Below are 27,327 nucleotides of genomic sequence, written 5' to 3' on the forward strand. Positions count from 1 at the left end.
TAGCACACAGATAACGAATCCAAATACAACAGAATCTGAATATGATTCACTCCAACAACCTTGGGTAATCTTGGGATAACAATCGAAGAGTAGACAGACTGTCCTGCCTGTATCCTGTATCAACAGCAAACCATGGTTTGTATCCCATGTATCCTCTACGCGGTTGTGCCGTTCTTTATATGGGTATGGCACAAATATTTCCAACGACACATAGATAAATGGTGGAAACCAAACAAAGCTGTGAATGAAGGCAAAGATCCTGGGACGGCAACAACGAAAACAACAGATTCAGAAATTTTGGAAAAGGTACGTGCGTCATCGTGATATGCATTATTTAACGTAATAATGTTACGTTATCGTTTCAGCCACCATTTCGGTTAGGAAATGTACAGGTAGTCAAACTGTGTTCGCTTTCGTGCTTAAAATTTTGGCTCGTTAGTACAGTTACAGTTCGGGCATAAAGAAATCAATGTTGTGTAGTGTGCTATTGTATTGTAGGTAGAAGTTGGGCATGGCGCCACCAACGACAATATTCGTCACTAAAAAAACACAGCATTTAGACGATATGCAGTGTTTTTGATCTGGTAACAAGTGAATATGCTTAGTCTGGAACCATATCTAGTTCTAGACACTTCACCATGAGTTCATCTTTATGGCCTTGTACATAAGGACAAAGCTGTTGGAAATCAAGAGAATGAGACAATAGAACTCCAGAAGTGGCATCATGTCATGGCATACGGCATCATAAAAGTGTTGACATTTATAATACACATGAGCCATATGCTTCTCTGTTAGGTAATAAAAAATATGAAAGAATAACGCAAATAATGAATTCAAAGTGAGAAGTTCATGTTTGGTTAGAGTTAGGAATAAAGTGCGACTCCAGCATATATCTGGTTTGTATAGTGTGCAGGGGTGAACATAGATTGCAGTAATACATTTTGCATGTTGGCTCAATTTCGCATATTTTTTTGTCAGTTTCACATGTTGGAAATATTCGATTCTCAGGACATTTTCATGCCTATCGCCTATCGCCATTTTTGTACTGGATACTAGGCACTCTTTAATTTTTATCATCTATCATATCATAATATCAAAGCTTATTCATCTACTTATTTTACAGGAAAAAATTTCAGCTAATGGCGATGCGAATGGAGGGGTAAATACAGCTGAGCCAGTTGGGGACAAAAAGAACGATTAACACAAATAAAGTGGTGCTAGAAAGTAGTGAATTGAATCCAAGATATGTGATGAATTGGTGATGGCAAGATATTTATTAATCAACCAGGACCTTATTATGTATACCATGAAGATATGAAGTCGCGCTCGTCAGGACATTTTAAGACACAACCTGAGACTTTTAACGAATGATCTTGCCAATAGAAACCTTACATTGAGCAAACACGAGAGGGCAAAAGCAATACTAAAATGAATATTTATGAGCCATTATACCATACATAGACTAAGCTGTAAACATTCAAATAGGAAACACTCTATATGTTAATAGACTGTCGACAGTTGTTTGTGTCTTTTTGCTACGTTTTATCTAAAACTAAAGTCGTTGCCTCGCTCCGATCCGGAGCAATGCTATAACCGCGTACTGTGGCACTCACAGTTCGTGCCTTCGGCAATCGCAGTCCCTATCAGTACGCATTAGTATTCAGTGCTACGAAGCGAGGCTACAATTTAGATGAAACGTAGCAAAAAAGGCATGAATGACTGTTAACAGTCTATATGTCATGTCAAGATGCTTTTACGTCAGTTGTTCTTTGTTGCTGAAAATACTAGTCAAAATGTTCAAGGTTGCCATTGTTTTCCTCAATTATACAGTAACCCTGAGCAGATATATTATGCCCTAAATTTTTCATAATTCAGCCAGAAAATACTTGTCGTATAAGAAATTTGTCATTACCTGTCCTTTAACCCAGTTACGAGGCCCTTATGTCACACACATATTTTCTGTGACTGTACAGGAAAAAGTATCCTATGTACATAGTAGTCTAAAAACAAATGTATGTAGTTTTGAGATATTCCTTGATAGTTGACGTGTCATGTATAGATTGTCTTAGATTACTAGTATATGTGTGATGTAAATCATGAAACAAATGCATATTTTGATTCCATTTCTGTCGCAAACAATCGAAGGTTATTCTAAGGTCAAAGATCACTTTTATAGCTTACTTTTTATGACGTCAGTATTTACAGCCTGTGATAAGCATACAGTGACTCATTTTGTGATTAAAATTATCTGATATTACTTCATATGTGTGAGTTTCTGCTTCTTATTTCTAGAACTGGATACTGCAATATTTAGATATTGAACAGAAATAAAAAAAAAATGATTAAAACAGTAAATGGGTCAAGTAATTTGCTACCATTAAACACACAATGCATACAAACTCATATGTTAATCAAACATTCAAATTGAAATGGGGGGGGGGGGGGTATTTAATTAATATGTGGAAAATATTGTTCTGCCAGCTTGGTGTATTTTAATTGAGCAATATCTGACTTCATAAATGTTCTCATAACATGAAACCATCTGATGTTCATATACCCATATACCTACTATACTAATGTAAAACTGAATTTTAAATCAGATGGGTCGTAGTAGACTATGGCATATCATGTAGCTTGAACACAGCAACATTTTCTCACCTTTTCCTTACCTTTTCCATGGTACAGAAATACCGTTACAGGAATGGCAAGAGTCGAAAATCACCACACAACTATATTCTAGGCTAAAGCAAAATCAATCAGAACTTCAGGAAATATATGTACAGTTTCCAAATACACAAAATTCAGGCCAACCAATGTAACTTCCATCTCAAATTATTCAATTACTTGTAATAATTATATTCAAATGGGTTAAAGAAACTTCTATCCTGTGAGTGTACAATGAAATGAAAATGCCGGGAAAGTGTCAGCTAGCATTGCTGACAAGAGGCTGTATATGCGTTATGCCAGTATATGTAAATACTGTATCATCTTGGCTGTCCTAGTAATTATCTCATTGGATTATCCTACTTAGTATTCACAAGAACATTATATTGTCTGACATGTATTGTGAAGAACGACAACATAGAATTCAAAACTAAGTAAACGTAATGATGAAAATACACGATTGGAATCTGTGAGCTATAATTCCTACATACATGTAAATGTAAAGTATAGTCATGAAAATAATTCTTATTTTTCCTCGGTCTGACAGATGAATATTACATTGCATAGCAGGATAAATATGTAATGAGATATAGTAACCATTGTTTATTAATAATTAACACATTATCATATATATTCAGTCCTCCATAGAAATTCAGTCCTACTAATGGAAAACAATTATGTATTGAATACATCTTGATATATATTTTCTTTTCTTTTATTAACGTTATGAGGAATCATCATGCTGTATGTAAATTGTTGAAAAGTTATAATTTGTTTAATTTTTTTTTTTTAGAGAATTTCTTGTATTGTTACTGTTGTAATGGTACATTTGTTGTTGTTAGTATTCTTCTTGTTGTTTACCATACTTTATCCGCTGAAGGTACAGTATAATAAAGGTGTTATAAATCTGATAATAGAAATATGATATCGATGAAAAATATTAAATTTCAAATTCATTTTTTTTCTGATGAAATTTAATTTCATCAACAAACAGCGCATTAACATATCAGATACTTCTAATATATTTGGATGACTGACAGCCATCCTCATCTTTGGGCGAGGCAATGAGAATTCTACACAGTGAATGAAATTATAATTAAAAACATTTTTTTAATTAAAAAAGTAGGATAATGAATTAATGAGAAAGCAATTATGAAAATAAACTAATATTTACATATTTTAATTAACACTTAGACAAACATCACATGATTATACATTGTTATCTGAATTGTCAGTTTCGTAATAAAGATTATTAAAAGATAAATGAGTGAAAAAATACCCTGGCAATATCAGGACTATTGAAATCTACACCACTTATAATTATAACAATACAATTATAATTTTCACACAATAAAGAACAAAATTGAAAACTGATGACATGGTAATTTAGTATATTATTCAAATATAGTGATATATATATTTTTTTCATATTCATCCCAAACAATAGCATGTATCTCCCAGATAAATTTATTTCTCACTGTTCTGAATTAATAAGGTAATCATTTTTCATGCGTAGTTGATTATTTATAGAGAACTTGTAAAAATTGAATAAACAATGCATTTGTTTATTAATATGTTAATGAGAGAATTTCAAATCACATGTTATTCAAGGTTAGTATTGTCTTATCATTGATGAGGAGTATTTATATGTGGGTTTTGAAAATAACATACAAGGACAGCAAATCAGAAAGACTTGGTTTGATGTGTATGCGTCGTCACCCATGTTGAAGGTCTTGTAGTTCCAAACACTACTTGCCCTGCCTATTTAGCCATCATATTTTACCACCTTCCTATAATTTTGATCTGCAGAGAACCTTATTAAAACATCCCAAATAGCTGTAAATTTTCACTACTTTTCCTTAAAATTTTCCTTTCTGAATTATGTTTACTTGTCATTGATGGTTGTGTTTACACTGTGTCTGTGGGTAGATGATGTGAATAAAGTGCCAGATTACTTGTATTTGTCAACAAATAGCCTAAGCTCTTGTTGATTATATAAAAGAACACTAAAAATAAATAGTTAAATTTACATATACAAATATTACATTTAGGAGAAGTGTCAATTGCTTAATATTTTTCAAATACCTTCAAGTTAGTGTTACAATCCTTACCTGAAGCATAGCATCCTGAAAAAAAGGTTAAATATGTGATTAACTCTCACACAAACACAATTTTTAATAATGTAAAACCTTTTATTAACTCTTGAACTGCACTGATGAAAGGATAGGTTCTATTCACGGCTAGAGAGAGAAAGCTATATATTTATGTAGATGCAACATATATACAATATACTTTTAAGTGCAGAAGACTTGAAATTTAAATCCTCATTTACCAGCAAATAACAAAATACAGAAGATTTATATGCGATGTAATCACTATATCATAATAAACATTTGTTTAAAATATTACTGATATGAATGGTTTGTGAATTTGAAGCACCATTTTCTATAAAAAATTCATAGCCGAGTACGAAACATTTCACTTGCTGTTAGGCCTTTAAAAAAATTGTTTGGTTCCAGGTATCTGACCCCCACCTAGTTTTTCACTGCTGACCCTAAACTTTTTTTCAAGTATTTGAGAAAAAGTAAACTAAATATGCAAAAATTGTGAAGTCTGGCAAGAAATAGTGGATGTAGAAGCTGACATCAGCTTAAAAAAGACAATGTAAAACTGTTCTTGCAATCTGTAATGGCTGTACATCTGATGAGAAGAAACCAATAACACAGAGACCATATGGAAAACAATGGAAAACATAATACTACTAGCTGAACAAGACACTCACAAAAGAAAAAAAATCCAAAAGAACACCCCCCCCCCCCCCCCCCCATCTACCTACCCCACATATTAGCTATTCTAAAATTGAGCGTAACTGGAACCACACAATTATTTTAAGTCTTAGCACAGACTAACAAGAGTAAAATTGCCATTGACACTCTGAATACACCATTGCAAACATCTCAAAGAAGTCTGTACATCAATAGAAATCATACACCAGTAATGGCAAAAAGGTCTAAGTTGCTACAAATCATCGTAAATAACAAGCTATATCATATGTATTGAAAGTCGTAAAAGTTGACAGAACAATGCAATACTCCGACTGTAAGGCAAACCATGTGACAACTTACTATTGTCACATTTGAGGAGTAACTTCACCACTCTCAATGTTTTTTTTTTGCTTTGAACTGTGCTACATTGACAGAGGTGACCACACTTGTTATCTCAGTTTACGACCTAAATTTTGAGACGAGAAAACTTTCAATCTTAGCAAATCCACCCACCCTCAACTCTTTAACAGAATTCCATCACTTTTGCCATGGGTTCATATATCGAACTTAAATTTCAGATTTTTTTGAGGAACTCAAGGATCAACTAATGTCACTGAGACTATCTTTTTAACGCATCTTACCTACCATATAACTCATAATGACAAAGAGTTCAAATGGAAATCCATCTGTGTTGACCCCTTATTAGGCTCACATATCCACCAAGGTCATGTGTACTGAATAGTGGGTCAATCTGTTGACAAAGACTGAAGTGTGTCATTGTAAATTTTAGGTAAAATTTTTTAAGTTGTGCTTGAAACAAAAATTACATTCAATACTATGACAAATAGTTAATATATCATGTAGTAAGTAACAAGTCATTGAGAATGACATAGTCCCCGCTATAATTGGGTTTTAAGGAATTATCACTACTCTGATCACGCAACATTTGTGAACCTAAAACAAACAGACTTAGATATGTTGTGTGTGCTTGTTGGACATGGAATATGCCTCCAACAATAAAGGATTGGTTGGGTATGGGGGATCATATCACGATGAAAATGAAGTCTGAGTTATGGCTTTGGACATGGAAAATTCACAAACAAAATGGCTGCCAGGCAGCCATATTGGATCGTATCACGACGAAAATGGATATGCACATGTATGTCATAGAACACTGTCCTAATACCAACTTTAAATGAGATCTGTTCAAGCATGTCTGAGTTATGGCTTTGGACATGAAAATTTGCAAACAAAATGGCTGCCAGGCAGCCATATTGGATCGTATCACAACGAAAATGGATATGCACATGTATGTCATAGAACACTGTCCTAATACCAACTTTGAATGAGATCTGTTTAAGCATGTCTGAGTTATGGCTTTGGACATGGAAAATTCACAAACAAAATGGCTGCCAGGCAGCCATATTGGATCGTATCACGACGAAATGGATATACACATGTATGTCATAGAACACTGTCCTAATACCAACTTTGAATGAGATCTGTTCAAGCATGTCTGAGTTATGGCTTTGGACATGAAAATTCCCAAACAAAATGGCTACCAGGCAGCCATATTGGATCGTATCACAATGAAAATGGATATGCACATGTATGTCATAGAACACTGTCCTAATACCAACTTTGAATGAGATCTGTTCAAGCATGTCTGAGTTATGGCTTTGGACATGAAAATTCACAAACAAAATGGCTGCTAGGCGGCCATATTGGATCGTATCATGACAACAATGAATATGAACATGTATGTCATATAACACTGTCCTAATACCAACTTTGAATGAGATCTGTTAAAGCATGTCTGAGTTAGGGCTCTAGACAGGGAAAATTCGCAAACAAAATGGTTGCTAGGCGGCCATATTGGATCGTATCATAAAACAAATTGACGTGCATATGTACGGCATAGTATGTTGCCCCTGTACCAAGTTTGAAAAAAATTGGTCCAGGCATCTCCAAGAAACAGCTGTGGACGGACGGACGGACGCACGGATGCACGGACGGACGGACGGACAGATGGACTAAAAATGTTCAGTTCCAGCTTGGCAGATCATTGAAATTTGTTCTTGTCATGAGCTACATTTTCAATGATTTTCCTGGAGTGGTTTGAAATTCACAACTTTCAATGAGCAAGATGACCCCTGACCCTGAAGTGAATAAATTGACGATATAAAATGTACAGTAATTCAGTTGATTTAAAAGCTTATCGTGGTCTGTTGGTAGGCATGGGCTCTGATTTTGTATCAGAGGGACTGTGTATCAGCTTTCCATTCACCAGTTGATGAAGGGACTGCAAACACTATACATGTGCATTGGAGCCAAACGTTTTAGGCAGTCTAAATTACAGCTAAAATGATTTGGTTTGGTGTTTCACTTATGTAACATGACATTTTTTTAAATACACTCAGACACTTCTAATGCCATCTATGTTGATTATCAGTTAGAAAATAAACAGTTGCAACCAAACATCAAGTCAATGTGTAATGTTTTCCTTAGAAACCTCTTTTACTTAGACCGTAATGACTCATCGGTCCAGGCTTATCAGCCTGCCCTAATATTTGGGGAAAGGGTGAGCAGACTGCTTCCACAATGGCTGATCTGTCAATCTAGTATTTACTGCATTGTAAAAGAATAGCAATGTAACATGACATTTTTTTAAATACACTCAGACACTTCTAATGCCATCTATGTTGATTATCTGTTAGAAAATAAACAATTGTTCAATGTGATTGGGTAAAGGATCCTGTTGTGTGTGTTGTGTCTCTGTTATTGTTAGTCTAGAGTTGTAAAATGTAATGTCCCATGAGTGAAACACCAAACCAACATCATTTTAGCTGTATGTGCATTGGAAAAGATAGCCTTTCATACTGCTTTATCAATGTAGTAGAATGTGAAAAGAAAATAATTAATTTAGAACTTAGAACTTCAGTAATAGCAGTTTGATTCCCAATGCAATGTCAGAAAGTCAAATGACCAAGAACCAAGCTATCAAAGTAGATGCAAGATATTGTTGTAATTGTATCGTTTAACCCAAATCATTCTCTGAAGTAGTAGCCTGATACATGGTGGCACAACACATCATATCTTACAGACTAATGTTCAAGTTGTTACATATTTCCATCATAATGATGATCATAATAAATAAATATAACTTTCAAAAAACTGAAATTATTTCCATTTCAATATATTTAAATTTTAAAATGATATGAGTAAACCCAATCACATAAAGTCACACTGAATAAAATAAATATTTCCTGAATCACTGGCCATTGAATGACATATATCATATAGCCTGTAACTACCTCCATAACTTTGTTGTTCAGAAAACTAGACATCAAAATAACTTAAAAATTGTGTTTTGATTTACTCATAGACATACAAATTTGTCATTTGTCACTCATTTAAGTGATTGTGTGTTAGTAAGTGAGTAACAGTGAGTATTCTTAATGGTGAATCTTTCAGACTAGCAGTGTACATGTATTTGATTACTAGGGGTGAAAGTTCATTGTAAACTCCATACTACTTGTGTTATACTATAGACCTTATCATTAAGTACACTGGTACCCTATTCTATTGTTCTGTTCAACGCCCCTTTATATTGTTTATGACTGGCATTTATGTTTTTGTTTATCAATGTCATGTTTCTCAATAATTTTGTGCATTGTCCCTCATGCTGCAATGACTCACTATTACTAGTACTATATTAGTATAGTCTGGTGTTATTGTACTAGCCTGGCATTTATACTGTATTGTATAATTTTTCATGTCAACTCATCCAAATTGTAAAAAACAAGGCTGCTTGTATTCTAAGCAGACTTTAAAGATTCATTCTTGAGGGTGGTTAGTGAGAGCGATTTGAACAGAAATTACACTTACATATTTCGAAGTCTAAGATTCCAGACTAAGTCATAACTAGTTGTTGCATGGGCATGACCTCAGTGCTAGTATTGCCAAGTATTGGTAGAAAATGTATTTTAAAAGTACCATACTTGAAAACCAATTTCATTTTCCTCTCAAAATCAGCTTATGGTTTTGTCAGAACTTTGAGATGTACTCTTATCTGTTTAGCTCTGATTCAATGTTATGTACCATAATATGTATGTTACCATGGTGACCCACATTTAGTTGCATTTTCAGCTTATTACTGATAATTTTGATAAAAATCAGACACTTCTAGATAGGAAAATTACTGTATTTAGAAATACAATAAATAGTCTCCATGGGAGTTCTCTGAAGTCATTAATTCTATTTACTGTGACTTAAATTGGACAACATTTACATAATTTTATGGTTTCTATTTAAACTATTAAATTTTCTATAATATCATAATGGAAACACTGTACTGCTGACAGCAGTTACATACTTTTTTACATGTAAATATTTGTGAAATACACATACATGTACATGTATGTACTAAATCTTATATAAAGTAAGTAATTTGTTCAACACACAACTATGAACATATGTAAATGCAAAGAAAAACATAACCCATAAAATACAATATTAAAAAAACCAAACAGATTTAACCAGCCTCAAAGGTGTAACTGTGCATACAATGGCTACAGTTTAAAGTACATGGTACTTGTAAGGTTATTAACAAAACTACTGATGTTACATAAAACCAGAGTTCTATTGTACACAGTTTTTTTGTTCAGGTAAACTTTGTGGTTCCTATACCTTATATAATATGTTTATTTGGGAATGCTGCTAAAATATCTGGAGAACTCAGGTAGATTTACCTGCTTTAATGCTTTTTATGTGCTTGGTATTGTAAAGTATGGAGTAGATCAGAGACCATTTTGACCATATCAATAATTTTGTTTTCTGTTTGAGGGCACACTGTGTATGGCTTTATGAAACAGGTTTATTATCTCATAAAGTTTCACTTTATAAATTAATTTTCAGTAGTGACCTCTCCAGGACTGAAATATAGGAAAACAAAGGAAAAGGTATTTGCATAATAAAACAGGTTATTTATATGATATATACTAGTATTCAGCATGGAAGTACTTCCCATGTATTCAGTAACTATAGTTTTTCATCCTAGTGTACATATACAGAAGGCCTCTTCTAAACTAGACTTGCTCATTTTTATAATGAGGTTGGGCTGACTTAATATGAATATTTTTTGTAAAAGTGCTATTACTTCTGCTTATTGCCATAACTTATAGTAATAATGTTCCAGTAATATTAACAGCCTTACTACATCCGACTAATACCAGAAATAATGAATTTGATGTTTTGGCAATATTTTGACTTTTATACTATAAAGTACATCAGTGTTTGTAGACAAGTGATAACCATAACCATGGCAAAACAAACCACATATATGCAAAATATTTTATATACTATGGGCTTGGTAATGACTACATATAATATCTTGCAGTTATGGCTTTATAACATGGATACTTTGAACAAATGTAACATGACAAAAATTTCCTTACCAATTCATAAAATACATGTTTATGATAAATAGAGTAATTAAAATATGCAGAACAGTAATGCTAGATGATGGACTTGAATACATGCATAAAGTCACAATAGCTTCTGCATCTGAAATGTTACTACTACAAAAGGTAGTATGATGTTATTTTATAATACGATTGTCTGAGTAGGTAATATATTTGTTTATATTCTGGGATACAAATTCTTTACACAGGTTCAGCTGATCTGTAACATGTTGGTCTAATAACATTACTATGCAGAAACAAAAGTCCACAGATGGTTGAGAATCCTAAAATAATACATAGCACTTTAAGAAGTCTATCACTTGGTGTGTTCATTTCATGTGGCAGTACTTCAAAGAATGTTACATACAAGAAAGTACCCGTTGCCAGTCCCTGCAAAACACCGTTCACTAGACTGCTGGTGAAATCTGAGGCAGTCGCCATCACTGCGATTCCCATACCAATGCCAATAGGTGCTGCAACAGCAAAGCAAAGGATGCTGCGGAAAACTGCTCCTTTGGTGAGTCTACTCTGAACGAGATTCGTTCCCAAGCTAAAAGCTAGAAGACATTTGTGTATAATAAGAGCTGTGAAGATTTCTATCACGTCTTCGTTATCACCTTGTAGTCCTACAGCCAGTCCTTCAAAGACAGAGTGTATCGAAAGTGCCATCAGAAGGATATATGATCTAAGTCTTGAGTGAGCATGTGGGTCATCGTGTGAATGAGTTTCTGGTTGGCCATGGCTGTGACCATGGGCATGGCCATGACCTGTGTGTCCTTCGGGCTCATGTATATAATGGTCCCTTTGGTCTCCGAACTGGTCATCATTTCCTCTATTGTTAATAGAACCATGACTTCTACCGCTTCCATAACTCCCTTCTAGTAACGGTTTTGTGACACCTTCTTCGTGATTCGTACCACGTTCTTGACAAGTGAGAACTGTCTGTTCAACAATAACTATAAAAAATAAACCGACTGCCATAATAAACTCGGTGATCGGAAACGCTGTGTAAACTTGCAGCTGATCGAACACTAAACTCAAGTTGTCTCGAACTGTCGGTAAAAGATCCAGTAGGCACGTTGCAAGGAACACACCGCCAGCATAACAGCTGAGAAAACTCAGCACTCGTTTCATCAGTCGTTCCCTGTTTTCCGAATTCCTGCCAAGGGTTACAAATTTAAATGGCAATAAACCGAACAACAAGTTCAAAACCAACATTGCACATAATGCCAACACTTTGGTGATTACAACCTGCATACTGACTGTTTGTTCTCTAAAACGGAGAACACAAAATGATGACTGATGATGGGATCAAAATATGTTCTGTTTGCCAGCGAGCTGTGCTTGCGTTCAATCGAAGTCGAAAGGAAACAGGTGACTGAGCATCTTATGACCTCGCAGCGACATTTACCGGATGTAGAAGGGGTTAAAATTGGAGGGTTATTTTTAGAAGGGGAATGCACTAACCACACAGTTAATTTGAACGTCTCTGTTATACAGATTCAATCACTTTTACGGTGAAAAACTCCTTTTTCACGAATTTAAGTGATCTTCTGAAGACAGTCATAATACATGGATATAAATAGTTACACTAGAGGTATTTTCGAAAAAAAAGACATCCCTTCATTGTAGTGGACTGGTCATGGGCATACATGCTCGGTGGTCGGGGTCGTTTCATCGAACGGGGAACCGAAACTAACTGACTACTGTTGTGTCAATGTACTATAAGTGTTTGACATGCAGGGACAAGATAAAGCATCTGTTTCATGCCGATAATGTTTATATTGCGTAGTTTTCGAAGTATACTACTGATAGAGAACTGCACCTTTCGAAGTCGACATAGCTCGACATTTAAAACCGCACATTTCTTGCGTAATAGTACACCGGCTTTCCTGGGGTCGGGGAGACACAGCGGCAGCAAAGACATACTTCAAACTCCTGTGAATCACCAGTCCACACACCTACCTGGAATGGCAGAGGTACTCTATTTACATACGGTCGGTACAAAACACAGGTACAGGTCAGGTCAGGTCAGGTAAAGCCTGCATATTTTTTTTTGGGGGGGGGGGGATTCACATTCACATTCGGATCCAAAGAACCGTCATCTGTTTTTATTTGCAATATATAATTTCACCTTCTCTTTTACTCAGACCACTAACGAATCTTTTATAAAGGCTAATTTAACAATGTAAGTACTCGAATATGTTTACATTCTGTCGTAAGCAGCTATGATCAATATTCTGAACCCCCCCCCCCCCAAACTATATCTCTCTTGACAACCATTAATTACCAAATTTTAGCGGTAAATAAATTTTTTAATTACTGCTCACATGGAGCATGTATGTTTAGATGTGTGGTAGTTGTGAACTGAGAGACTCTCAGGGTATCTTATGGGCTGATGTGAGTGGGTCTCCAGCGGGAAAGAGCACACCAAATACACTGAGTACCTTCACTAAGCCTAGCTGCTTGGATGGAACCTACACTTACTATACAAGTGACAACACCCACCTAAAAATATTACAGTATTTACACATAATTATACACAAATTCCAGACTCATGGTTTACCCATGTGTGCTTGACATGATCCAACATCTCACATCACAGTAGTAGACAAGTAGAAATCAAAGCCTATTTGTTACATTGCATACAAAAGAAGTAAATATAAATAGTAGATGCGCACAATGATAGAAACCCACAATTACAAAGCATAGAATGTACCCATCACCCAACCTGATTTTTTGTGCCAACTTTCATTGACCTTTGATGCAACATATATGTTAGTCTCGGCTATACCCAGACTCTTACCTGCTGGGGATGGAGCCCTCAGTGGCAAGAGTCTGGGTAACCAACACTACATATATGTATCAATATAATATTATATTAAAAGTGTAATTTTGAACATTCATATAAAACAGATTTAATACAAGGCTAACTCTGAAACATTCCTATTATTACACAATGTTTCACTTGTTAAAATTCTTATGACAATTGCTATACATATATTGCCCACTGAATAACTTTTGACTTGTTTCATATTCAACGCGTTTATATAAACATGACATTTCAACAAAATATTAAGATGTATGGAGGCAATTGATTTTCACAGTGTTTCTATCAATTTTTGCAAACTGCCAAAGATTTACCCTCTGAGTTAGGGTGACAGATTTCCAGTCGTGAAACAGAGTCACCTGCTAGATCGTTATTTATCTTTGCAGATGTAATTCCTAAAACAGAAGACACTAATTGCGTGGTGATTGTGAAAACAAAGATAACTGATGGTGAATTGCGGAAAAAAATAACCTGACAACTAATACAAAAATCTCGGATTCACACATGTTTGGATCTGAATGTGAATCCCCAAGAAATATATTCAGTCGATACCTGGCCTGTACCTGTGTTTTGTACCGACCCATTTACATAGCTACTATGCTATGTATCAGTAATATATTTTAGTTCTCCATACAAACCATAGACGCTAGACGCGATATTGTATTACACATCCCTCTATAAAGTGTGTTATGTTATATTGAGTGACTGAATGGTAGGCCACCGGGTTGTACCTTTGACTGTGGTACAACAGTCCAATCGAAATCCTGATACTGTGATATCGCTTAGTCATATGAAAATAGTTGTAACACATCACATACGTGTATCATTCTTATTTGTTACATATAATGATGCAAGAACACGGATTGATGTGTTTAATTACAATGCCATTGTGATGTTCTTGTGAAGCAAACAATGCATATATACAGATGAAATTGAAGGCAGCTTTAATATAAGTGATACACATTTGGATTTAGAGAACTCTGGTCAAAGCAATTCAGGTCAGATACTGATATACCAGTAATGAGGCCTGGAAGCATCTAATCTATGGCCCTAGAGATACATGTATCTTTAAAAAGGGTGAAGAAAGAACCTGCAAACTGAAGAATTGAATATAAGGAGACCTATTAAAATAGAATTAATTTTCACTCCCTCCCATTCCCCAACCCCAACCCCAATTTCACAGAAAGCTAACCATGCTTGTATATCATTTGTATAGAAGTACCAGTAATGGTATGAATTTTCAATAAATATGCACAAATTGAGCCATGATACAGAATTAAGTCTCAAGATCATATTTGCTTAATCATCCTACAAGATTATATTTGCTTAATCATTTGCTTAATCATCCTACAGAAAAATGAAACTGCAGCCAAAGAGCAAGAAGACATGGGACTTCCCAATAAAGGATGGCTACCAGAAAGTGTACAGTTATTTGAAAAACTCAGTAAGCTAACTGAATCAGGTGACTGGAAAAGACTTCCAAGCTATTCACAAGGGAGAATAAGTAAGGCTTTGTTCTCTAGAACACCAAGTGTTGGAAGACCAGGTCAAATCCTGGAATATTCATTTTTTGCCAATAAGAAGGAATGTAAATTGGTTGGAGTTTGCCAGTTTGGACCAATGGCAGAAGGACCTCCAGGGTAAGTACAACCCTAGCAATTTTGTCATTGGAGGTGGGGGAGCAGTCATTTCTCTGATATGTACAAACAAGTTTCATTCAAACGTTGCACAAATATGAGAATGAATGTTGATTAATACAATCACTTTGCCCCAATTTCAACTCATCCCACATCAACTTGACCCATGTTCAACTCGCCCCACATCAACCTTCTTTTTTAAGTGTCATACTGTTTGATTGTGAGTGATATGTGTGGTCTAAGCCCCTGGGGGTGGAGGTAAAAATGTGGGGCTGATTTTTTTCTTTGCTGTATTTCTCAATGCTTAGATGACCCAGAAAAGTCATGGGAACCAATGCTTCCTGCATTGCTTGAGCCAATCATCACTTAAAGTTACAAGTAGACATTGCAATGTGTATGATGTTGAGGTTGCCAATAAATTGTAGAACCATATTTTAGACACCATATGTTAGTTTTGGGGGCTATATCTTTGAACAAAAAAGACTTGCTTTTCAATAACAATGTCCTTATTTAAATTAGACATATGGTCTTTTAGTTGAGGTTGCACCAAAGAACATTGATAAGTGTATATGTATGCTACCTACTACCATAAACACAAGTTACATGAATTTAATTTGTTCTAATTTTCACTATTGATTCACAGACTTGCACATGGTGGAGCCATTGCCACTTTGATAGATGCTTCAGCAGGTGTTTTGTTACATTACGCAGTTGAGGGGATAAGAGTTACTGCAAACATGAATATTAATTACAGAAGGTATGGTAATTGGTATATACACTTCTCCATTCTGTTGCTATATATTACAATAATCTACAATATCAATAGAGGAATTGAATTGTTGATGTTCTATTCCTCTAAGCGTTTCACAGTGATCATGCATACATTGAAATAGAGTCAATTGCTGAAAATGTCTGTTTTAGATATTGACTTTAGGGACTGTTTTTACCAATTATCTCTTATAATTACATTATATGAAATGCTTTTCTACAGTACAGTTGATGGATAAGGTATCCAGAGATAATAACATCCCTTGAGTTCATATGTGTAGGCATGCAGAGCATCATACTCATTTTTGATCGTAGCATGCAAAGCTTCAGCATGTTAAGCTGCCTTGAAATTTGAAATCTAACTACTTCTTTAACTTACTGTAAGATATGTTTTTCACAAATAGACTCCGTAAGCTTGACACTTATAACTCAGAGACAATCATAAACATGTAGAAAGATGAAAGGTGACTTACACTTCAAAATTAGGGAATGTGCACTAAGCTAAACATTTCTTACATAACATGTTAGATCAACCTACAAGTACACTGAAGGCATTAAAGTATGAGAAGGTAATAAATTATGGGAAACGCAACATAAGAACTGTTTAAAACCCGTTACCCCAATGTTTGAATCCATGGTTTAGGATTACTACTATCATACTCAGAGCCAAATGGATTAACTTGGATCATTATTTGTTCAAGACCAACTTTTTCATAAATACAACGAAGTATCTGTGATTGGCAAAAAAAAAAATTTGAAAGGTTTGTCTGACAACAGTTTTTCACACACTCACATATTTTAATCCTAATCTAAATGGCACCATATTCTTTTTCATGTACCAGTCAATAATCATAATGTAGGCTTTTAAGTCAAGTTATTTTGTACAAATAACAGAGACTGTTTATATTTCTAAAGTCCTTGAGTAGTGGTGAAGATAGATTAAAAAAAGTCAAGATGCAATGCAAAGGGTAATTCATATTCAAGGATTGTATAGGTCGTGATATAAACAATAACCTAATGATGATGATACTACTACTACCACCACCACCACTACCTACTACTACTACTACTACTACTACTACTACTACTACTACTACTACTAAATTTATTTGCCAGAAGTCAAAGCAAAACAAAATGTACATATCATATAGAACAAAAATATGACAACATAGATAATTTGCAATCAATCAATGAATAAATAGTGATTACAACTTCAATTTTGGTGGTGCTAGGAGTTTAAACTTGTTACAAGTTTAAACTCCGAGCACCACCGAAACAATGAGTCTTCTAAACTAGTTAGCTCTGAACTAGCCTAGTAGCCAGGTGATTGGGGATTTCAATTTTGATTTCCCCACCTGGGCAATAACAAATTCAAAGCCCCTATTTGCATGGATTCCAGGCTAGCTTTGGACAAAATTGAACTAACATGGCATCATGGTCTGACTTAATGTCATGGTCTGACTTAATGTCATGGTCCACCTTGATGTCATGGTTGACTTGATAATGTAATTCCTAAGTAAAGTTTTACATAACTTAATAAATTAGATTTTGATCTGCTTAATATAAGGGTTTAATTCATGTTACTATCCTTTTTGTTTCAGTCCAACACCCCTACAGACAGCATTATTGATAGAGGCAGAAGTTGAAGATGTAGAAGGAAGGAAAGCAAGACTGAAAAGCAAGATAAAAAGTGCAGATGGTGAAATGCTTCATGCAGAAGGCTCTCTACTATTTATTGAAATTGATGCCTCTAAGTATAAAAAATAGAGATTTTCTTTGGTATCAGCTGTTGATTAATTTGTATTATTTTCATATAAAATTAAGTAATTGCAATGCAAATTTAGACAAGGTTTGGAGTGTGCTATTATTACCAATTATGAATTTTGCAAGAAATCTGCTTTGATTCCATTTCAGGTATGTTAAGGAGCAATTAACTGCATTGACATACTATACAATAGAAACTATATACAAAATATTTTGGCTCAAATTGCCAGCAATATGTTTTAAAATTTTGATGCGAATTCAATGTTGATAGTCTTTGATATCATATGTCAAGTCAACAATTGCTTTGAGTAGACTGAGGTAAATTTGGGGTCCCTCATGTTGCAAGGTTATACAGAGTATATAGTGCAACTTGATGACATCGTGGTCTGACTCTGCCTTGATGATGTCATGGTCTGACTCTGACTTGATGATGTCATGGTCTGACTTGATGATGTCATGGTCTGACTCTGCCTTGATGATGTCATGGTCTGACTTGATGATGTCATGGTCTGACTTGATGATGCCATGGTCTAACTCTGACTTGATATCATGGTCTGACTCTGACTTGATGATGTTATGGTCTGACTCTGACTTGATATCATGGTCTGACTCTGACTTGATGATGTCATGGTCTGACTCTGCCTTGATGATGTCATGGTCTGACTTGATGATGTCATGGTCTGACTCTGACATGATGATGTCATGGTCTGACTCTGCCTTGATGATGTCATGGTCTGACTTGATGATGTCATGGTCTGACTCTGACTTGATGTCATGGTCTGACTTGATGATGTTAGGCCTGACTTTATGATGTCATGGTCCAACTTGATGAAGTCATGATCCAACTAGATGAAGTCATGATCCGACTTGATGATGTCATGATCCGACTTGATGATGTCATGGTCTGACTTGATGACATCATAGCAACAGTAGAATCTGTTCTACCTTACATTATTCCTTTGATATTTCCCAAATTACCACATCTAATGACTTTCTCAGGAGGACACTGAGTGCAAGTGTTTGTATTATTCTAAATATTTTAAACATATTTCAAAGAACCCTTCCTCAATGTCAAAATTAAACATATAAAAAAAAGAAATTGTGAATTTTTCAGTTTTAAACCAAGAATTTTCGTTTTGTGCATATGTATGTACATATTATTTAATGCTTCATAATATTTAATGTTTCAGTGAATGAATAAATACATAAAATAACAAATAAAAGTACCAGTAACAATATTGCTTTGGATGCTCTTCTGTGATGTGAGTGTATATTGTGAAGACAGAATTGAGATTAATAAGAATAAGCCCAAACTTTTTAAGATGTCATGTGATTCTTTTCATCTACCAGTATATCAGAATCTACCGCATTTGGTAACTACCAAAATGATTGCCAGTTGAAGTGCTGTTTTGCAAAACTCATGTGTGATGTTAAGAACCAAACAGCCCCTTTTTAAAGCAACCAATGCAAGCAAGTTTACCACACCATACATATGCAATTCCAATAGGGCCACCTATATTTTGATGAAATAAATGATTGTTGATTTCCTTGAAAAGATGTTCTTTTCTTGCACATGTCCCTTGGGAGATTTCTTTTGGTCTCATTATCTTCAAATGTTTTGAGTTGTTCATTTTTAGTTTTGTAAGTCCAAATGTCCAAAAAAATCCCAGTTACTACTATTTACTAGTAGTCTCATGGCTATTCATGTTCTCCCAACTGTTTCGCAAATCACTCCATCAGTACAGGTTATCATTTCACATAAAAGACTTCACTTGTGTGGTTTACAAAAATATCCAAATAAAGAATTAAAAAATCCCAGAGACTTGAGCAAGTCCAGTGAACCCCCAAACTTCTTTTACTTCAAAAGAAGTAGAAACAAGCTTTCATATGGCAAAATGCGGAGACTGCTTATTATCTTCCCGGAAAACGCTATGAATATTCACTGTCCACCTATTGCATATGCATTACTAGTGACTCCTTTGAGGTCCACAGTGAAAATCCCGACATAAGGCTGAAGTTCAAATTAATGTTTCGCTGAAATCATGCATAATGTAGATGATGTAAAATAATGAACCTCAGACAGTGGTGGGGAACCTGTATATCATGACAAAACCCAACGTTTATGAAAATGCCTTTATCAGGTACAACACTTTTGATAGCATAATAATTAAACTTGACCTTGACCTGGGTCCAAAATTGATAGAACCTCTTTAATCCATTACCCACAAAGAAATAAAGTAGTTGGGGGGGGGGGAAGAGGGGGATTTCTACGAGGAATTGTTAGTGCTATCCTGGGTGTCAACCTGTTGACTTTTAGTGATTAGGTCACCTTGGGTTGTTTACTTAGGAGGAGGAAGCAAACATGTTATACTGTCCAAAAAAATCACACCATAAAAATACACCCTGAATCTGTCAAGATGTTGACACAGTGTTTGACATGTGCAAAACCGTTTACTATTAAAAATATAGAAGCTATTTGTCACATATTCATGCTAACATTACTTTGTTAATACACAATTACTTATCTTTAATGTTTATCAAGTGTTGGTTGAATTGCCAATCAACCAGGGGGTGGTTTATATAGGGAGATCGCAGCGATTTCCCTTTAAAGCCTTTAGGGTGGGGTGTATTTTTAGGGAGCCTTCAGTAATTACAGGGGTTGGGGAATTAGAGGGAGTTCACTTTTTACAAACCAGTTCTCAGGGGAGAGCCATTAGAAAATGACACTTTGACTCATTATATATGCCTAATTTTGCATTTTGGGGGAATTTGGCATCCCACTGCTGCTACAAAGGTTAGGGATATGGTTAGGGTTAAGGTTAGAGTTAAGGTTAGGTACCTCATATCAGACTTTGTCAACAACTGTGTAGTTAATTATTTGTCAGGTGTGATGTTAATAGGAGAGAAGAGAAGTCACAGTGAGTCTTACAGGAGTAAAACGGGGACAGTTGGGTAAGATATTAGAGCTAATGTAATTGTAATTGTCAGGTGTGATGTAAGGAGAGAAGTCACGGTGAGTCTCACAGGACTCATAAACTCATCCGCTTGATGGTGTACCTCAAGGCTTGGTCCTTGGCCCGATTTTGTTCATGTACATGTTCATACATCTAGATCTCCTTTGGGCGATTAAGTTGCTAGTCATGGTTGTAAATACAATGTCTACGCCGATGACTCCAATTTGTACATGTCTTTCCTAGTGCAAATTACGATGGATGATATGGTTAGAAATCTTGAATAATGTATTTCCGATGTCAGAGCTTGGACGTCTTCAAATTTCCTTTACGATAAAACAGAATTTGTTATTTTTGTCTGGGAATTATGACCCTGTTTACAATGGCGCACAATCAATTTTGTATTGGTGATGCGTACGTTGATTTCTGCCCAGTGTCAGGCAAAGAGCCTTGGAGCCACCCTTGATTCTTGTCTCACTATAAGCGGAGAACCATTTGATTGGGGGGGGGGGGGATTTGAGAAAAAAAAATGTCGGCAGGTGAAGGAGGAAAACAATAATTTGATCCCATAATAGCTTGAGAAACAAAAAATTGTTCAAACAGTCAGAAAGTAAAAAAAAAATTGTCGTGATGTGCTGAAATCACCTAAATTTGGGCGGTAATAAAGGGAAGGGGACTCCGAACATCATCAATATTAAATAAGTGTATGGCATTGCGTTTACCATATAACCATACATAGGGTTGTTAATTCAAGTTTGTTAATAAGTAGAAGCATTTGCCAAAGCTGGTTCAAACTTGATTATTTTGTTAAATTGGTATTATAATAAATTGATTTAAAGGTCAGTTAGACAAGTGACCGGTTTGTCAAGGTTATTGACCCTGGTATTAGGGTAGGTTCAGGGAAGACATTGGCGATACGTCCCCTGGTCGATACCTAGTGAAGTTGAACCTTCTTTTAAGACGTTTCGGACCGGCTGATGGGGTCCTTCATCAGTCGCAGTTATGTCTAACATGTATAACGTCATTTGTTTGGCTTAAAATTAAATATTGTTTATCAAGCAGAGATGCTAGTATTTCAATCACATTATGATCAGCAAGGCTATTTTCAGCCTGGCTTTTTAGAGGCAGAGGACTTCAGTTTAGTTGTGACAAGTATGTCTTTGAGATTTTTGTTTCGTTCTTTTCTGTGCTATGATTGGTTTGGTCAGGTAGAGTTAGTTCAAGGTTACATTATTTTCTAGCAGTTCCCAATGTTTTCTTAATGCGTAGACGCTTTGCTGTTGGGACTATGTATGTTGTTTTAAAAGACTAAGAGGAATACCTTGAGTTGGTGTCCAATTTTGGAGATGTCTCCCTATTCTCATAACGTTTGTTGTATCCTCTTTGTGTCAATTTGTTTAGGTTATTCATAGTCTTTGAAGTAATATTTCCAAGCTTTGTAAAGCTAACGTAAATGTAAGTTTTAAACGAGTTTCCCATGTCACATAAACATGGGTCTGTAACATTGGTATAGGGGCATTAATAATGCATGTATAGTATAAGTCATTGATATGTTAGAGAACTTCATGGTCATACCCAATCAGATTAAAATCCGATGTGGTGAAAGCGACTAGATGTCTTTATTTACCTCTATTTCCATCGCGTTGTGACATTTGTTTTGTTCCGAGTGATCGCCGCCTTCACTTTGCGATCACTCGGTACGAAAACAAACGACACAAAAAGATGGAAATAGAGGTAAATACAGCATTTAGACGCTTTCACCACATCGGATTTTAATCAGATTGGGTCATACCTAGTGTATAATAGAAATCTGATGAGGACATACATACATACATACATACATACATACATACATACATAGTATATATATATATATATATGTATGTATATATGTATGTATGTATGTATGTATGTATGTATGTATGTATGTATGTATGTATGTGTGTGTGTGTGTGTGTGTGTGTGTGTATGTATGTATGTATGTATGTATGTAGACAGTATGTATGTATGTGTGTGTACGTACGTATGTACGTACGTACGTGTGTGTGTGTGTGTGTGTGTGTGTGTGTGTGTGTGTGTGTGTGTGTTTGTTTGTATTTCAAAATGATATGATGCCTTATTTTGTCAATCAGAAAAGTGAACGAGCAATCCAAGACCCTGACGTCATGAACGTTCTCAATGAAGGATGGCTACCAGACAGCTTACAGTTATATGAAGATTTGAGTAAGCTAACTGACTCAGGCCAATGGGAGAAACTTCCAATCAAGTCAAATATATTCTCTAAATCACCAAGCATTGGAAGACCGGGACAAATCCTGGAATCAGCATGTTTTGGCAATAAGAAAGAATGCAAAGCGGTTGGAGTTTGCCAGTTTGGACCGCTGGCACAGGGACCTCCCGGGTAAGTATAGCCTCAGACCACGCAGCACAGAGATTTCTATTGAACATCAGACCACTATAAAATTTTCTACTATATATAGTGGTCTGAGGTACAATAGAAAGAGCTGCGTTGCATATCTGTTTTCTATATTGAGTGGTCTAAGGTACGACTCAAGGTATTTGCAGGAAGCACTCAATACTACTTTCAATCAATACAATTGCTCCAAGAATGATTTACATTCCCCTTTAAAGATATAAAACATGGTAACAGTTTAGTTTCATGATAACATGGTAACTTGGGTTTCTCTCTATCACATCCTTATAGTGTTTATGTATTATATTTTGATGCATAATTAACAGCAAAATATGCCCTTTTTGGTCAGAATACCTGAGAGTACATAGTTATACATTTGGAGAAAAATTCAGTGATTGCCACAAGTCAAAATTTACTATCCAGATGTGTTACAAATGAAAATAAGCGGCTTAGTCATCTTTGTCATGACGTTATTGAATTGTCAGTACAAGTCGAAATATCATTGCTTGCGCGAGGTATATATATTATTTTAGCAGTATTCCCCAATATTTTCTACGTCCAGCAGAGGAAAACACGAGTCGGACCTAAGGGGCTTTGTCACTACCAGTCACTACATGAGGAGTGACAGTTTGAATAGGTCTCAGCCCACACGTGGTCTGAGGTCTCAATAATGTTACCGGCTCCTTTCAACAAATGGATTAATACTATATGTACTTTGTTCAAACCCTCACTTTTCACACAGACATGCGCATGGGGGAGCTATTGCTACAATGATAGATTATTTGGCAGGAAATTTGGTACTTTATGTTTCTGAAGGATTGGTAGTCACAGCAGTCATGAATGTTTACTACAAAAGGTATGGTAAATGAAAGTTCAAAATTCAAGTTCAGGGTCAGCATGTATTAATATGATCGTTTCTAACCACTGTGTGAGAAGAGCCACTGGCTCAACAGTCTATCGAGATTAAATAAAGTCTAATAAATAATAATAAAATAAATAAAAATTCTCAAGTGAATAAAGTTTAAAACTACTAAACCTATTCATTTTCTTGTTTTGCTGAAATTGATATTACCACCAGTACTACTGTGGAGATATAGCTCATCATTATTTACTTGTCTTCACTATAAATTTGTTCGCTTCTGTGCTTTAGAATATAATGACCCTCGATGACTAAAATCGAGGTTCTTTAAAATACCTCCAAATTTTACCACGTGAAAGCTTGCTCCTGTTCCTTTCAAAAGGATAACAGACATTTTTGGGTTTACCAGCCTGTTTTGTATGGTTTAAGGTAATATTCTTATTCTAGCAGTAGTATTTTGTATTTTTCGCAATTACGGACTAATTTTAACCAGTGTTTCGATGGCATCCACACCATGTTAACATTATTTAGTTCAAACAAGTTTTCATTCATTTGAGATTATTGTTGTTTTACAGGCTTTATTTTGATTTATTTTTCGTCAAACCAAAATTGTTTTAAAAAGGATTATTTATAATTGAAAGTCAAAATATTGTTTTAAATTAAAAAAATGTTTTTTAGAAATTTTTCGGATATAATTAACATCGGATCGTGGGCCGAAAAAAAAGAAGAAAAAAAGTGTTTCTTTGGACCACTCGATTTCCATAGCAGGGGTGTTGAGTAACTCATATACCCGATATATATATATATATATATATATATATATATATATATATATATATATATATATATATATATAACTCGGTGAGTATCAATCTGCTAAGACAGTGCTCTATACCGCAGTGGCAGAGCGTAATAGTTTTGGTAGTACTGGAACTCTTTCTTGGGTGTAACTCGGAGTTTCACGCATATTGCGATCATCAGAGTGTCTGATGATCGCAATATGCGTGAAACTCCGAGTTACACCCAAGAAAGAGTTCCAGTACTACCAAAACTATATATATATATATATATATATATATATATATATATATATATATATATATAATTTTGTTCTGTGAGTGAGTGCCATGTTCCTATTTCCAATCAGATTAATACCACGTATGACACACTTACACACACACACACACACACACACACACACACACACACACACACATTTCTATATCGAAAAATACGCACATGATTCACACGTGCCTTTACCACATAGAACAATGATTGACAACCAGACTATCCTAAAACAATAATATTCCAAGTGACATCAGAATTTAAACAAAATCATCTTTCAGTAGCATCACAATGAAGACTACTTGAATTTCAACTCTTGTGTTATAATGGTATATACACATGTACATATATACCTTATTATTAGAGGCATTCACGATATTATCAAATCTGTAATTATGCATATTGATATTGTTTTGCAGGGCGATTCCTCTACAGACAGCTATATTGATGGAGGCAGAAATTGAGGAAGATGGAGAAAGGAAAGTGAAATTGAGCAGCAGACTGAAAAGTGCAGATGGGAGCATTCTTTATACAGAAGGCTCTTTGATATTTGTCAAATTACGTGTACCTGTATCTAAGTTATGAAGATGGATAATATCGCAATTGTGGAAGGAATGGGTATTGCATTGTACTTCCAAATATGAGTTTCTCGTATACAGGTTTCACAGCCATTCGTCCCAAATGGAAAATTACATAATTATATAACTACTGGAACTCTTGCATTTTAACTAGAGCATCAACATGCATGGGCTGAACGACTAACGAACTAGGTAACAGTCAGCTAGTGCACGTGGTTCATAATCTAAACGGGGTGTTTTACCAAGATATTTTCAAGAACTTAGTCTTATCAACTGAAAACAGTGTTTATCTGAGCAGATAATACAACTGAGCTCTATAATGCACCTATTCATTATTCGAGATATTTTTGGAGTTGTCAGCTAACCTCAAATTTCGATTCTTTATAGTGTCTCTTTCTATTTTTTCCATCTTCAGGTGAGGAATCATTTCAATATTTGTTTGTTTTCCCTGCATTTTTAAAAACGCAAATCCAGGGAGGGGCTGTCTTGTATGTCGTTCAGATAATCATGGTTCGAGACTGTAAAATACGTCGCCGGGAAGGGGGGGGGGGCGTCCATCATCCCTTTCGGTTGAGGAAAATGTGATAAGATCAAGAGCGCCCAAAACGTCTGAGACTAAGGGTCAAGCACTGACATAACTTCACTAGTCAAATGTTCTGATGATTAGGCAATCGCAGATTTGTATAATAATATCGCTTACAGTATTTCTGTAAAGTTAAGGTAAGGATATGATTATCTGAACTCAATATCAAGAAAACGAAGGATCGGTGCACATCGACTTCAGGAAAACCCCTACAGACACGTGATCAAATGTTATTACTGAGGATCAATTGAAGGTGAAAAACTGAACACAGATTCCAATAACAAAACGTGTGTAGTGCTTACAACAGCTACGGTCCCTGCATCTAAATAGTACAGCTTCGCAGACTTTCCACTGCAGTTTGAAATTCATTAAATCAATCTAAGTATGTTATCATTTCTGTGTTGGTCTAGTATGGGCTGAGGACTAGCTACAAAAAAACCCGTACTGACTAAAGTTAGAATATATGAAGTGAAGTTAATTATGGGTGAAATGTGTACTTGTCTATGAGAAGTATACCAAAGTCAAGTTCTGTACCAATCTGATTAAAATCGGATGCGGCTCTATGTCTTTATTTATCTCAGCAGCTTCATTTGTTTATTATCATTTGTTTTCGATTTTGTGGGAAGAAGGCGGTCATTCCCATAGCGATAAAATCGAAAACAATCAACACTAATCGAATACATAAAGAAATAGACCGTATTCACCATATCAGATTTTAATCAGTTTTTTTTGTACTTGACTCCATTGGTAACCTATATCACGTCAGTTGCTGGTATATATTTCTCCAATGACGTTTTCTGTTGTTTCTCTTACCATTCTGATTAACTATCCTTGCAGGACATGTATCATCAATGCACACATATGAAATGTATATGAAATGTGAAGATTGTATTTGTAAGATATTGCTCACTAAAATCATCAATGATGCAAATGATTCATTAGAATTAATCATTGCAACAACCAACTTCATAGGACATGTGCGTTTTGT

The 27,327-nt window shown here is 35.3% G+C and overlaps 3 protein-coding genes and 1 long non-coding RNA gene across 4 annotated transcripts; 3 read left to right on the forward strand and 1 right to left on the reverse strand.

The window, feature by feature from the left end:
- Positions 1-77: 77 nt before the first annotated feature.
- Positions 78-2,221, forward strand: LOC144443570 (uncharacterized). The gene is made up of 2 exons (XR_013481697.1): positions 78-306; positions 1,124-2,221. It is a non-coding gene; the product is annotated as an uncharacterized LOC144443570 (long non-coding RNA).
- An 8,577-nt stretch (positions 2,222-10,798) lies between these two features.
- Positions 10,799-12,224, reverse strand: LOC144443740 (zinc transporter ZIP1-like). The gene has a single exon (XM_078133282.1). It carries the CDS (start codon positions 12,146-12,148, stop codon positions 11,093-11,095), a length of 1,056 nt encoding a protein of 351 aa, XP_077989408.1. The 5' UTR covers positions 12,149-12,224; the 3' UTR covers positions 10,799-11,092.
- Positions 12,225-12,642: 418 nt separating this feature from the next.
- LOC144443857 (acyl-coenzyme A thioesterase THEM4-like) lies at positions 12,643-18,263 on the forward strand. Its single transcript, XM_078133431.1, has 4 exons — positions 12,643-12,870; positions 15,075-15,361; positions 16,002-16,115; positions 17,728-18,263. Exons 1-4 carry the CDS (start codon positions 12,658-12,660, stop codon positions 17,891-17,893), a joined length of 780 nt encoding a protein of 259 aa, XP_077989557.1. The 5' UTR covers positions 12,643-12,657; the 3' UTR covers positions 17,894-18,263.
- A 4,689-nt stretch (positions 18,264-22,952) lies between these two features.
- LOC144442911 (acyl-coenzyme A thioesterase THEM4-like) lies at positions 22,953-25,763 on the forward strand. Its single transcript, XM_078132286.1, has 2 exons — positions 22,953-23,242; positions 25,598-25,763. Exons 1-2 carry the CDS (start codon positions 22,953-22,955, stop codon positions 25,761-25,763), a joined length of 456 nt encoding a protein of 151 aa, XP_077988412.1.
- Positions 25,764-27,327: the final 1,564 nt, after the last annotated feature.

This window comes from Glandiceps talaboti, chromosome 12, assembly GCF_964340395.1.
Source record: "Glandiceps talaboti chromosome 12, keGlaTala1.1, whole genome shotgun sequence".
In the NCBI taxonomy this organism is placed as follows: domain Eukaryota; kingdom Metazoa; phylum Hemichordata; class Enteropneusta; family Spengelidae; genus Glandiceps; species Glandiceps talaboti.

Bases quoted from the DNA above. Each gene is read 5' to 3' on its own strand.
- LOC144443740 (XM_078133282.1), bottom strand. From the start codon at position 12,148: ATGCAGGTTGTAATCACCAAAGTGTTGGCATTATGTGCAATGTTGGTT.
- LOC144443857 (XM_078133431.1), top strand. From the start codon at position 12,658: ATGCCGATAATGTTTATATTGCGTAGTTTTCGAAGTATACTACTGATA. The intron at 12,871-15,074 runs GTACTCTATTTA...ATCATCCTACAG, and splicing joins ACCTACCTGGAATGGCAGAG to AAAAATGAAACTGCAGCCAA. The intron at 15,362-16,001 runs GTAAGTACAACC...ATTGATTCACAG, and splicing joins ATGGCAGAAGGACCTCCAGG to ACTTGCACATGGTGGAGCCA.
- LOC144442911 (XM_078132286.1), top strand. From the start codon at position 22,953: ATGCCTTATTTTGTCAATCAGAAAAGTGAACGAGCAATCCAAGACCCT. The intron at 23,243-25,597 runs GTAAGTATAGCC...ATTGTTTTGCAG, and splicing joins CTGGCACAGGGACCTCCCGG to GGCGATTCCTCTACAGACAG.